Below are 13894 nucleotides of genomic sequence, written 5' to 3' on the forward strand. Positions count from 1 at the left end.
GGGGAGGAGGACTCCATCAAAGCCCAGAGGGGTAGGAGCCCACCCTGCTCTCACCCACAGCCAGCCGCAGCACAGGGACTGCCATCCCCATCCGCAACGCTGCCTCTGCTTTTCTGGGCAGCTGCACCACTGAGCACTAAAGTTTTTCATCTCCCAATTGCTTTTCCCTGTGTTACTTCAGAAAAAAACCAACCCACGCACTGAGCTACCACCAGGATGACTGGGATGGAGGAGCCTGTCCAAGCACCACCGCTGCAGATGCTGGGTGAGAGCCATCAACCCCCCACAGAGGCAATCTCAGAGGTCCCTGCGATGAGGAGAGGAAACAAAAAAGCCTGCGAGCAGCCAGGGAGACGTTAATTCTATCGATTGTGTAAACTGTCAGTGGAGTGGCAACGAGCATTTTTTTTTTGTTTCTATCCCAGGGAATAATCCAGCCTGATAATTAGTACATAAGAGATAAGTTGAAAATGAGACATCTAGCAAGGGTGGTTCAAGCCTCCTCATGACATTGATAATGTGCAGATACATAGATCACTGTCGGGGCAAACCGCCACTGTGAGCCTGTGTCTTCCCATTGCCTCATCAATCCATCATCCGCTTAGCTACTGACACCTTGGCAGGCACACACCGCCAGCCCTGCATTTGAATTGCGAGGAGCAGGCTCCACCAGGGAATACAGATTTAAAAATCTAAGATTCAAATTTGTTTAAGTATTGTGAACAGCAATTCCCTTGCAAGGCATCTTCATTGCCCTTTTGCCAAGGGGGAACAGTTGGGTCTTTGTTAGAAGTACAAATTGCTTCTTAATGCAAAGGATAAAGCAGAGCCCAGGCACCTCCTTAGAATTCCTCCTGGCTCCTGCTAATGCTGCTGCATGTCAATTTTAATTTTTTGAAATTTAAACCGAGGGCTTTGTGTCTAAGCTCCATTTCGTCGGAGGGGAAGGGAGGAATAGTCAAAAAGGATTACGGATCCGGGGGGAATTGAGGATCCATAGCAATTATACTTCATTTGGGTCTCAGACACTGGTTTTAATCATATTCTAAATAGTACAAATCGACAAGACATTAGAGATTGATAAGTGTCTAACACATGTACCTGGTTATGAACTCTGCGTCCCTCAGCTGGGGGATGTTTGAGGACAGGATGAAGGGAAGAATTGCTTTCTCTCTCTGACCCTCCTCTTCCAGCCAACGAGAAGACAATACCCACCAAGGACTAGGTAGGAGACAGAAGAGACTGTGAGAACTTGGTCATCACTGGGCTACCCCAAAGTGGGGCTGGAATAAGTTCATCCCAGCTGCGGTTCCCTTTCCTCCTGCAAAGTCAGGGCAGGGGCAAAGCTCCAGCCTTGGCGGAGCAGTTGCACTCCAGCTCCTGTCTCTCTTACCTGTGAAACTGCACTAACGCTGCAAAGGGCGGTAAGCTGATAGGGAGGCAAGACCTTCAGGAGGGAAAAATGAAATGACAAGACAAGAAAATGAAAGTAAGAGCTTTTGTAAATCAACTTAGCTCTTCTACCTTCAGCAGAGCAACCCCAATTTACCCAAACTGAGGAGGTTACCTACTGGGGTGATGATGAAAGATGCACCCCCTCCACCAAAGGCTCAGAACCGCACGCACTAGTTACACACCCACGTGCTTTTAAAAGGACACAGAGTGGCTGGGATTTACCGAGGACCAGCAGGAGAAAACCTTTGCAAATGGTTTGAATCTGCCAGTATTCAGGGAACTTTCTCTCCCAGCCCGCAGGGACTGTGCAGACCCATCTATGGTCAGGTGTAGTTTCCAAGCCATATACGCATTGCAAGTGCGGGGATATAGACAGACTCTCTCCCCCGCTTCCTTCTGACATTTGTCAAGCGTGTTACAGAAACACGGCTTTCCATAATCGCTGATTAAATGGCTTTTACTGTACTTCACTAACCTCTGGATCAGGCTCAGACCCAGTAAATCTGTTTAGGAGATCTGCTCCACACCTTCACTTTCACCTCTTGATGACTGTGTGCCTTCTTTTTACAAAACTGCACAAAGGTGAAGTTTTTTTTCCTCTCCCTCTGCTTCTTCCCAGTCCCCTTGAACGATAATCAAGACCTAGGCAAGGTGCCCCATCCTAACTTTAAAATTTGCTGCAAACCTAAGGGACTGAAGTGACGCCCTCCTTTACCTCCCACCCTCCCGTAGCACCACCACAGCGCTCCTTTGCAGCACTGGAAGAGACAGACAGCAAGAAGGCGTTGTCTAAAAACATAATTTAATGTGATATTTTGGTGATTGTGGTCAACGACTGAATTCTTTTGCAGACAGGAACAGGTTTGACGTTAATGACACCATCATTCACACGAGCATTGCATTGCACAGAAAAGAAAAGTTTACACTTGACCCCATACAAAGCAGCAGAGTAAAAACCAATTATGGTCCAGTCCCACTTCGTGAATAGTCAATCTGAAAATTCGTCATCATAATTAATACTTATTGACAAAAAAATGCGACCGGTTCAAACTCCATGTGCGGCACAGTCTGAACTCTGGGCTCTCTTACACCCCCAGCAACCACTCGAGTTTCAAGGGGCTGAGTTCCTCGTGTGACACACAAAACACCGAGGCTGACAAAGGGAGAGGGGGATTCAGAGGAAATGGGGGAGAGTAAGGAAGGGGACAGCTTTGTTTCACTTCTATTTTGTTTCCACAGGGGTAAAAAAAAAAACATACAAACTGATAATGAAGATAAAGTGACCTGTGGAGACAGCAGACACCAGGAGGAACAGCGGCACAACGGGATACAGAAAGGCCAACCAGCCCCACGCGAATCAGTGGCGGGGCCAGTTGTGTCGCGTCGCTTCTTATATGTATTAATCGGGGTATAAAAGAAAGCCAGAGAAAGTGCTGTACTTATTGTTGTTGCCTCCGTGCGCTTTGCCTCCGTCCAGCTTGACGTACACCTCATCACCGGAGTCCAGGTGCAGCACCACGCTGTTGCTGGCATAGTCGTAGTTCTGGTCCGCGTCTTGCGCGATGGCACTGGCCCGCACCTGCCAACACAGCCGTGGGGTACATCAGCCCCCCAAGCCCCTCTTCCCCAGCCCCTCCATCAGCCCTCGAGCCCCTCTTCCCCAGCCCCTCCACCACCCCTCCCGCCTCTCTCCTTGCTTCTCCTTCCCCCCAGCCCGGCAGGAAAGTCTGCAAGCCGGGAGTTTGGAGTTTGTCGAGGCTCTAAAGCTGCTCCCCGCGGTGCACCCCCGCCCCGACGGCGGGAAGGACGCTCCGGCTGCTCCTTTCCCAGGGAGCGGCGGCGGCCGATGCCCGCGGGCGGCCCCGAAGCCGGGAGGGGGGGGGCCCGGGGCGGGGAGGACGAGCCGGGGAGCGGCGGGGACCCACCTGCCCGTTCTTGCAGAGGTCGGCCCACATGCTGGTGCCGTCGCCGCCGCGCATGAGGATGTGGTAGGTGAAGAAGTAGATGCCGCGCACCTGGCAGGTGAACTTGCCGCTGGCCGGGTCGTAGTGGTTGCCCAGGTTGGTCACCACGTCGTCGAACTTGAGGACCTCGTAGCCCTCGTGGGGGCTCTTCAGCCCAACGTAGAAGGCGATGCGCGGCCCGCTGAAGGCGGCGCTCAGCCCGCCCGCCGCCTCGCCGCCCGCCGCCGCCCCGCCGCCGCTCCCGCCGCCGCCCGCGCCCGCCAGCGCCAGCCCGGGCAGCCCCGGCTTCCCCGCGTCGCCCCGCTCCCCTGGCGGGCCCCGCGGCCCCGGCGGCCCCGGCTCCCCGGGGGGTCCGCGGGGGCCCGGTTTGCCCGGCCGGCCCGGCTCCCCCTTGGGTCCCTGGACGAAGGGCGGCGGGGGGTTGGCGCCCAGGTCCTGCAGGGCCTCCACGGCAGCGGTACTGCCGGGGCCGGGCGGCCGGCCGCCGCTGTACGGGTCGCAGATCATGCGGCAGGTGCCCATCATCTCGTAGTGGGCGCCGCTCTCGGCGGGCGCCTGCAGCAGCAGCAGGGGCACGGCGACGAGCAGGGCGATGGCCATGGCCAGGGCGAGCCCGGCGGCGGCCAGCAGCCGCCTCCTCCGCTGCCACAGCCGGGCGGCGACGGCGAGCAGGTCCTCCTTGCCGTGCGAGGCAATGGTGGCGCGGGGGGCCGGCCGCTCCCTGCGGGGGACGGCAAGAAAAGGCGGTGAGCCCCCCGCCGCCGGCGCCTCCCCGCCCGGCCCCCGCCTCAGCCCGCCCGCCGGCCGGCCGCTCGCCCCGCCATGCCGCCGCCGCCGCCGCCCCGCTCCGCTCCGAGGGGACGCGGCGCCCGGTCCGCCCGGCGGGGCTGGGCCGGCGCGGGGGCGTCGCCGCGCCGAGCGGGCACCCGGCTCTGCCCCTCGCCCCCGCGGGGGGGACGGGCTCGCCCGCCCCCGTCACCGCCCCGACGTGGGGGGCGCGGAGCCGAGCGGGGCGGGGCGGACCCACCTGCGGGGCCGGGCGCGGGGCGCGGGGGGCCGGGGCGGAGCCGCCGGGGGGGGCCGCGGGGCTCCGCCGCCGCTGCGGCCGGCGATGCGCCCGTCTGCCGCCACCGGCCCGCCCGCCGCGCGGAGCGCCGGTGGCGGCGCGGCCCCCCGGGCGGGGCGGGCGGAGGGGAGGGGATAGGCGGTGGGGCGTCCCGCACACCCCCGGGCTCTCCGCGCCCTCGACGGCTGGCACTGGGGTGGGGGGGATCCCGCCCGCCCCACCGGTACTGGGAGTCCCTGCGGGTACCACCGAAACTGCGCCCCACTGAAACCGGGACGGTCGGGGACGCATCGCATTGCCCCGTTCACCGGCCGCCCGACACCGCTTCCTCCCTCCATCCCTCCATCCCCCCATCCTTCCATCGCCCCATCCCTCCATTCCTCCCCGCCCGCGGCGGGACGGCCCCTGCGCGACTGCCCGGGCCGCGGTCGGAGCCCCCGGTCCCGCCGGGGTGAGCTCCCTGCCGCCGCCGAGCCGCACCGCTTTCTGCGGGAGTGGGTCGGGGAAAGCCCCGCGCAGGCAACAGGTTACCCCGGCGTGTTCCCGGTGGCTTCCTCAGCCTCCTCCCGTCCAGCCTCGGCGGCCCAAAGACGAGCGGGACGCCATCCTGGGTGTATTTTGCTCGCCCACACATCCAAGTGTAATTAAAGTTCGTTACACCCGTCCCGATTTCCCGAAGGCAGGCAGGGCTTGCTAGGTGGAAGGGGAGCCCTGGGAAGAAATACCTTTAACGGGGTTTAGGTTGGGTTACAGCACAGTATTTTGGAGGTTTCCCTGCGTAATGATGAGTCGAAATCAAGTGGTTTTTCCCCCAATCGAGAAATTGTGATTTCTGAGTAAAGTTGATTTTCTGAGTAAACGGTGGCAGGACCGCGGGAGCTCTGGTACCGTTAACTGCCTCCAGGGATCTCCCCTCTGGAGAGTAAGGTGAGATCTTACCCACGCATCTCACAGCGCTGGGTTAAGCACCCGTCCTGGAAAGAAAGAAGATTCTGGTACAGTGGTTGCATACATTTCCTAAGGGCAACACTTGGGGTCCCCCGCTCCCTTGGTGCGTAAGAAGGGTGAATTTCCAGCGGGTTCACCAGAGTTGAAGGCAGACTGTTCTGTCTTACAACGGACAAAGCTGCAGGTCGAGGGAAGCGAGCCGCTCAGCCTGATCCAACGCTTGTTGAAGCTGATGGCCTGGAGGCATCATGGGCAAACGGGACATACAGGCTTCTTCCAAGAACTGCAGAAGTGCCCTAAAAGGACTTGGGACTCTTTTGTTAGCTTTCCTTGAAATTTAAGGAGGGAACATCAAGGCTTATCCCATCTGGAATGCACGCACTTCAGGACCAGATCTCATCTCAGTTACATCCCGGTGTGCGTCCAGCATTTTTTCCTGGAGTTATTCGGGCTTTGTTCTGCTGTTGCTGAGATCAGGATTCAGCCCTGCCCCTCCAAGTGTCTCTGATATTTTTTTTTCCCCACATTTATGTATTTGAAGCTGGAAGGGAAATTAATCTTGTAAATTAAAACCTTTCCCTGAGAATTGTATAGATAGTCGTATTAGAGTAACCATGTCTATTACTTAGCACAATGCAGCTAAATGTTTTGAGACGAGATTGTGACAAAGATGTAAGTCCTTTTCCTCTCCTCTGAATTAACAGTTGCATCCCACAGTGTTATTATAAGCCTCCACACTTGTCTAAAGCCTTGTAAAATGATTTCTAATAGTCGTTTCTGTTACAGCCCTAGTATAATTTTCCATATATTAACTGTGCTAAATACAAATAAATTCACAAATAAATTACACTGCTTTGCTGATCATCCCTACTTAAGCTTCTGTTAATTTCCCTTTTGTTCTGGTATTTGTCACTAGCTCGGCTCTCCCCGAGGACGTGAATCCTTGCTATTCCCCCAGAGCTCTACAAACCCCCCTAACGTGGCTTTTTAATCTCCTGTTTTCCAAAGGCAGCAGCCACACTGTAGCTTTTCTAACCCTTTTCTGAATAATTAAGTTCCTGTATCATTTGGGTTCTGTTGCAACTTCCCTATTTGCATTAACTCACTTTTATAATGAGGTGGCCGGTGCTGGAAACTGTATTCTAAATGGAGGCTCACCAGCCCCTTCTGCAAAGCCAGAATAATTTTCTGTGTCGGGGTCTGTTATTCCCATGGATCAACAAGGACAGATGAAGAAGAAACATATTCTAACTTTCAGCAGGACAAAACTGGCACGGTTCTTAATAAGCACAGTTGAGCACTTGAACAAGCAGGCAGAGAAGATTAGAGAGACATCAGCAGTTAGGTTAGGTGTCAAATTCTAGCAATTTTATTTGGGAATAATTTAATTACTCCTCTGTGATGCAGTGAGATGGACCGATCACCTGCTTAATCCCTCCATCAGATTGCTTTAAGGTAAACACAGTGGGACTTTAACGTATAACACATCATCTCCAGTAGGATCTACGTTCTACGTTCCTGCAGACCTGGAGTTACGGGCTGACTGATGTAATGCACCTTCTGTCCCAAGACATAGCACTGTGATCGGTGAGGCAGCTGGTGCCACCCACTGATCCTACACTAGTAAGTATTTAGGAATATAGTCGCAAAAAGGTACATGGCAACACTCAGCTTACAATTTTGATACAGGCTGCTGCACCCTGTTAGGTGCCTGCTTTCTGTACGACGTGGGATGCACCACAGCAGTATAAGGAGCGGGAAATTACGAGATTAGCTAATCAGGCAGTGTCTGAAGTACTGCCTGCCCTGCAAGGAGGTGCCTTTCTTCATCTGAGGTCACAAGTACCAAAGCCTCTCTTAGTTAGGCGCTTCACAGCTTTCAAAAAGTGGGTCAGGTTGGTGCTCCATTGCAGGCTGCCGAGGGCCGGCAAGACTCAAGTGTCTCTGGGTGTGCCCAGAGAGAGAGATAAAGGCACCCACTGAGCATCCCTGGTGAAACACAAAGGGTGTCTGGACCTCAGCGTTAGATGATGGTTGAGCAGGAGCTTTGGTGATTGCAGTTGTTGGCCAAAGCAATAGTTAAACACCTAAAAGCTTGCGTGGATCTAACTTGAAACTCCATTTTCAGATGTGGTGTAAGGACTCAGGAACCTGACCACTCAGGGCAGCGTTTGACAGGTCAGGCGCAATTCCCAAATTTAGACAGTCAAGAACCCAGACACTTTGCATTGAAGCTCCAAAATTCCAGGGGCACAGGAATCTGGGGAGATCTGGGTTCAGCTCAATTTGCTGCCTGAGAAATCCCAACCTGTGTTCTCTGGGAGGCTGCCACAATGCTCCAGGGTGCAAGCTACCCAGGGGAGATGGAGAAAGCAGGGAGGAGAGCACCGCGTGCCTCTATGTTGAATCTGCTCCTCTTTGCATAAAATGAATTAAAGATTCACTGAGCTAGGAGGAGAGGAAGACCAAAGGTGAGTATAATTTTTAGTTTAGTGGTGAGGGCACCTACCTGATCCGGAGTTTCAGTACTTCTCCAAGAGCTGTTTGTGAATTCCAGCCAGGAAGGTGAGGTACAAAGCAATGAGAAAGAGAGCGGGTGGCTCTGGCATGCACAATTCCCCTTCCTGAAGGACCATCCCAACAACTGAGCTAAAGACTCTTCTGCACTGTCTCACTTTTCTCTCAGAAGGTTTGCTTTTTTTTCCCCCTCTTTTCCAGCTACACATCCTCAGCACAAACTTAGCTTATGAACTGAAGCATGTGGTTTTCTCCACAGACAACAAGAGCCAGACCATCCCCTGACCAAATCTGTAACCCTGGCAGGACCCGGCAGGACTCAGACCCACTGAGGTGGTGGGGTTTCTGGGCACATGTGCAAGTTGACCATTGTACGTTTGAGGTTCTCGGATTGAAGGTAGGTATCTCCCCAGTTAGGTGCATCTAGGCTTGGACAGGAACTGAGGGAACATTTTTATTTCAAATTTAGGTGCTTAAATTCTGCTTTAATGCCTTCTTTTGGTTCCTTTTTGGATTTGGCCCTTAACTTGAAAATATAAGAAGAGCCATACCAGCTCAGACCTCTTATTTAGCAAAAATGTCAAGATCAAAGTAAGTCTGTGGTGATACTTCCCTGGTATTTTCTCTCAACCTCCAGCAATCATGGCTTAAGGACTTCCTGAGCAATAGTAAAATACTTTTAAGAGGCTGAAATCAAGATTACTGTGAGTAAAGGCACAGCCCTTGGGTCAGTACCCTCACCCATCCCAGTGAGTAGCTTTGTTTTGCTATCTTTTGCCATGATTGATGGAAGTTATGGATAAAATTACCCTCTGATCCTCTGAACTGCTTCATTTGTTGCCTTTCTCACATCGCAAGACTCACAGATATTTCTCATTGCCAGAATTAACTATCTGGAACTCCATGTATTCACCAGCTAGTAAAACATAATATATATAGTCCTTACGCTAAAACGTTCACATTTCTTGCTGAAAGCAAATTTGAATCTGTTAATGTTCGGATTGCATATAATATTATTTCCATTCACAAAATATAAAAGATAATGATACTGATCATTTTTGCTTAATGGAGGGAGAAGTTTAGAAATGGTTAGCCTTGTTGTATTAACTGCCATCATTCCCCACAAATACTGTGCGCTTCTTTTTGACCTAGGCTGGGATTTCTGATAGTACTTGTCTTAACAGCACAGTGCTGAATTTGCTTCCACTTGATGGACCCAGTGGATACATGGGATCCTGCACAGCAGGAAAAACATTTTATTACATAGAACAGGGACAGGAGCTGGCAGAGTAGCAGTAGCCCACAGAAGCTTGTGCTGCTGTAGCAATACATAAAATTCGGTCCATATAGCCAGAATCAGGCCCCCTGTACTGACACAGGATCTATTACAGATCCTGCACAGGAGGAGTTTGCATACAATCCAAACAGACATTGCAGTGGGATAGGCTTTATTGTGTGTATTGATCATGGTGAACTGCTGCTATTTGCACGTTACCCTATCCACTTGCTGTGTGTGGAAGACAAAATCTGCTGGCTTTCTCTTTGCAAGGGGGTATTTTGGCAAATATGTGTAGCTGTTTACAAGAGAGCAGTTCACAAACCCCAGACCTGCCTTCAGGGCGCTGCTTGGAGAAATACCAAAAGCTGTGGAGAGAATCAGTGAAAGCCAAATGCCTTTGCATCCTCCAAACAGGTGCTGTTCATCAAACTCAGGAGAATTCAACCTGTATTTCTGGAAAAGATCAATCAGAGCCACTGAACCTTGCTTCCCGCTTTTGACCCAGTGGGACTTTTGCCCTTGCCTTCTCACAGAGCAGGGTCACGCCCTGAAGTTAATTCATCAAAGCTTAGATAAATTCTGTGGGAACAGAGAAACCTCACACAATGACTGAAGCTGGTGCTGAAGATGCCTGGTCCAAACGTAGGTGGCTGCTCATGTCCCCAAGAAACCGTTAGGAACTGTACAGGAGCAGAAGCTGATACCTGGCCCCGGCAGCCAGAGCGATGGAGGAAATGTTACAGGAGCTCCAGGCTGTTTGGGAGCTCCCCGTTCCCAGAGCAGGTCTTCAGCTGGAGCTAACGTAGGTTTAGAGAGAAACAAAACTGTCCTTAACAAAAGGCAGGTGATGAGCAACATCACCTATCAAACTATCAGGTTTGAATGACATCTTGCTTAAAAACAGCAAATTAAAATGAAGCGAGAGGCCGAATTGGCTTGCCCTCAAGCAGCTGAAGGCTGGAATTCGGGTCACAGCGAGAGCAAATTCAACTCTCCTTTCCTAATTCTCTGCTTCTCAATATGTGTTTACAAACTGCTTGAGGAGAAACAGGTTGGCCCTAGATTTGTCTTGTTCAATTTGTCTCCTTAGATAACTAATGCTTTTGCAGTGTGACTGCTGGAATAACTCTGCACTATCTACACAACCAAGCATCTGCTTTTCTAATTGAGCTAGAGCCTTTTGTACAAAATGCAAATAATGAAATAATAATTAAGCACATTTATGGTAAACATAAGAGTAACTTGAATTTGGAGGTCCAGTAGAGAAAGAGATCCTCCCCTTGCCTTCTGAATATAACACGTGTGCGCTTGGCCAAGCTGCTCAGCAATGTGTGTGTGCATAAAACCAAACCCCCGGCAGGCTCTCCAGCTGAAAGTCATCCACCTCCCTTCCGAACCCTCTGAAATGCCCGGCAGGACTCAACTCTCAAGCCTTCATGACTTCAGAAGAGGAAAGGGGGAGGCTGGAAGGTCAGAGCGCTAAAATCAGTCCATTTATGCAGATCCCTTGTCTTAATTTAGCAACATTTCCACACCCAACCATGAGGCTGATTATTTCTATTCTGTGAAGGGAAAAATTGCTGCTGGGAATTGATGTGCATGGGCAGCTGGTTTCACCAGGATGAAAGACACACATTAAAAATGCTTTTGAAGTGCATTTGGGCTTCCCTCTGGGAGTTTACTAAACCTGCAGTCAGGTACCAGAGAGAATTTTTTCCCAGAAGGCAAAGACAAGAATAAAATTAGTAAGAAATAATAGCCAAACCCACAGGTGTGACAGATGGCATTGAATGGACATCTGTTGGAATAACATTCGGTTATCACGATAAACTTGTACCCTACGTCCCTCAGAATTAAATGTGTTCCTCTGTTAATCACGTAGCATGAAGAGGAAGATGTGAGGATTGGAGACCCAAAGCTAAGGATGTCAGGAATTGGTTTTACACCTCTGTTGGGTGTAGGAAACACACAGCGAGCAGGGTGTAAAAGCCGGAGGAAGGCATATGGACGAGGTGGGGCAGATGGTCCAGCTCCGAGATGCTTTGCTGTGGTTTACTGGTGCCCAGTGGAGAGGAGTTGTTCTGCTGAGCAGAGGCAGCTGTAAGGTTTGTGCAGAGACAAGTTGCTTTGTTATGTTCAGACAAACAGCCCCATTTGAAGAGGTCTGACTGCCACTTCTGGAGTAAGGGTAATTTGGGTGTTGCTAGAGAGGAGACAGAGAGCTGGAGACAAAGGTCAAGGAGAATCAGTCCCGGTGCAGTGGCATGGATCAGCCAGACAAGGTCACGTACCTCTGGGATACTCAGGGAATTAATAACCAGACTAACTGTGACAATTGTTTTTGGAAAAGCCTGGTTAAGCTGAGAGAAAGTAACCGTGAGGGGCAAACACGGATTTCTGTAAAAACGAAGCTTCAAATAAGCACCAAACCAAAGCAGGCAAGATGGCTTTGTGAGATTAAAAGATACTGTTTGATTAAAACATGGTGAAATTGTCCTAAAATATGTAGCCATCTATGATGACTCTTCAATATAAACCCAAATAAAAAGCATGACAATGGGCTTTATCTGGAAACATCCTGACCTTTCTTGTATGACTCTTGTCTTCTCATTACTTGTCATTCTCAGTCACTGTATCTTGCTTAAATGAAAAGTGTAAGCTCTCCAGGGCATAGGACTGCATCTCTATTTTTTTCGTCCGCTCTGTACAACAATGCATGCAGCAGGGAGACTTTTAAAACTGTTAAATAAAACACAAATAAAATATTTAATCTCCAGTTTTGCAACTTTACTGAATTTCTTTGCAAGCAAAAAAACCCTCTAGTGTGGATATTAGCAAGAAGTTATTTGCTCACGTAAGTAAAAGTTAGGCTAAATAATAATCACAGAAAAGCAGCGCTCTCCTTGGTAATGCTGCTTATTAAATCGCAGCTCGGTTCCTGGGGGAGAGCAGTGGAAGCCCATTGCTTGGGATTTTGAGAGCGAGGTTGGGCAAAGCCAGAGACCGCACTGCAGGGCTCGGTGCCCCGCTGGCAGGAAGACGAATGAGACGCCCTAACAGTCTTCTCTATTTTGTTCTTCTATGATCCTTATAAGAGAGATTGATGCTGACAGCATCCAGGTGGTGCGTCCATGACTCAGCTGTCACGTCACTGCTTACGGCTTAAAGCCAGTGAGTCAAGGAATGAAAAACAGGTGGAAGGAGGAGGAGAGCCCTCCCGAAGTGCTCACCTCCAGCCATCTCTCGCTAAGCGAGCGGGGCCAATTGCAGACCACAGGGACACGGAAGAAGGAAAGGCAATGACAGAAGGAACGGCTGGTCACCTTCCGCCAAGGGCAGCGGGGTTGCAAGCCATTCTCCACGCCTTACGTGGTGTGGAAGAAAAGCCTGGTGTGAGTTAATGGACTTCTGCGAGCCAGAAGTGTCCACCCTATGTGGTAGAACTGAGGCCCGCTGACTCTTGAAACTATGCTCCGTAGGCAAAGCTGTAGATGAAGTAAATATTAAATCCATCTAGTTTAGTTCATGCTAGACAGAAAAGGTAACATCACAGATGTCTGGCCACATATTTTCATCAAATACAAAGTTTACTATCATGGATCTGATTTCAAGTGACACCCTAAATCCTGTTAGGAGAATGGGTCCTCAATGTGCTAGTGACTGTGACAACAGACACTATTTTTCTGAAAAGCCAGGAAGTCCTAGAAGACAGAAACAAGCCTCCTTGGAGGCAGGCTCCTAGGTTCAGGTGGTTTCTGAGACACTGTTGTCTGTCTGGGAAGGGTCACAAAAGAAAGCTGCCACTCTTGAGACCTAAACCTGAACCTAATTTTCTTGCCACTACCCTGACACAAGGCCAGCCTCTTGCAATTCACAGTAGCAGAAGGTCAATGGCATAGAAGGTGGGTATTCCACCACTGTCTCTGCCTTTGGGCATGATCAATGGCTAACACATGGAAAACTCTCCAGGGATGGAAACTTCATAACCTCCCCAAAGAACCTGTTGCAATGCTTCATAATCTCTACCAGTCACAAAAACATTTTCCAGCATCTGATCTTAATTTCTCTGCTGCAGTTTAAACCTCTAATTCCTTGTCTTAACGGTCATGGACAGAGAGAGCAGGTGATTCCCTCCCTTTTGGGGGTAGCCTTTCACACACTTGACAATTGCTACCTTGCTTCCCTGGTCAGTCTGTCCTTCAGAAGCTCAGTCCCTTCCACCTTTCTTCATCACTGTTTTTTTCTAGAGCTCTGGTCATTCCCACTACTCCCCCTGGACTTTCTCCCATGGTCCACATGTTTTTTCATGTGCAATGCTCAAGACTGGGCACAGGAGTCTTCGACCAAACCTTTCTATTCATCTATTTCATAACAGCACTGACTCATATCCAGCTTGTGATCCCCATGACCCACAAATCCTTCTCCAAAGAGCAGTCAACGTCCTGTGCATCTCTGAATGCGCCACCTCCCAGTTGTCCCTGCTGAATGACATTCTGGTCTCCTTCCCATGTGATCTTTGCTTTGCTACTATTATTTGGACTTCTCAGCCTCTCCTTCAGCCTGCCAGCTGTCACCACCTGCTTGCAAGTTTAATGAGTGTTCTCTATCCCATCGTCAGTGTCTTTACTAGTCATATAAATAGTACCAGACCCCTAGAAAGTCCCA

The 13894-nt window shown here is 50.8% G+C and overlaps 1 protein-coding gene across 1 annotated transcript; it reads right to left on the reverse strand.

The window, feature by feature from the left end:
- Nucleotides 1-2391: 2391 nt before the first annotated feature.
- C1QL2 (complement C1q like 2) lies at nt 2392-4019 on the reverse strand. Its single transcript, XM_075153921.1, has 2 exons — nt 3381-4019; nt 2392-3034 (listed from the first exon to the last, which is right to left on the reverse strand). Exons 1-2 carry the CDS (start codon nt 4017-4019, stop codon nt 2855-2857), a joined length of 819 nt encoding a protein of 272 aa, XP_075010022.1. The 3' UTR covers nt 2392-2854.
- Between the last annotated feature and the right edge of the window lie 9875 nt (nt 4020-13894).

This window comes from Calonectris borealis, chromosome 6 (genome assembly GCF_964195595.1).
Source record: "Calonectris borealis chromosome 6, bCalBor7.hap1.2, whole genome shotgun sequence".
NCBI classification, from domain to species: domain Eukaryota; kingdom Metazoa; phylum Chordata; class Aves; order Procellariiformes; family Procellariidae; genus Calonectris; species Calonectris borealis.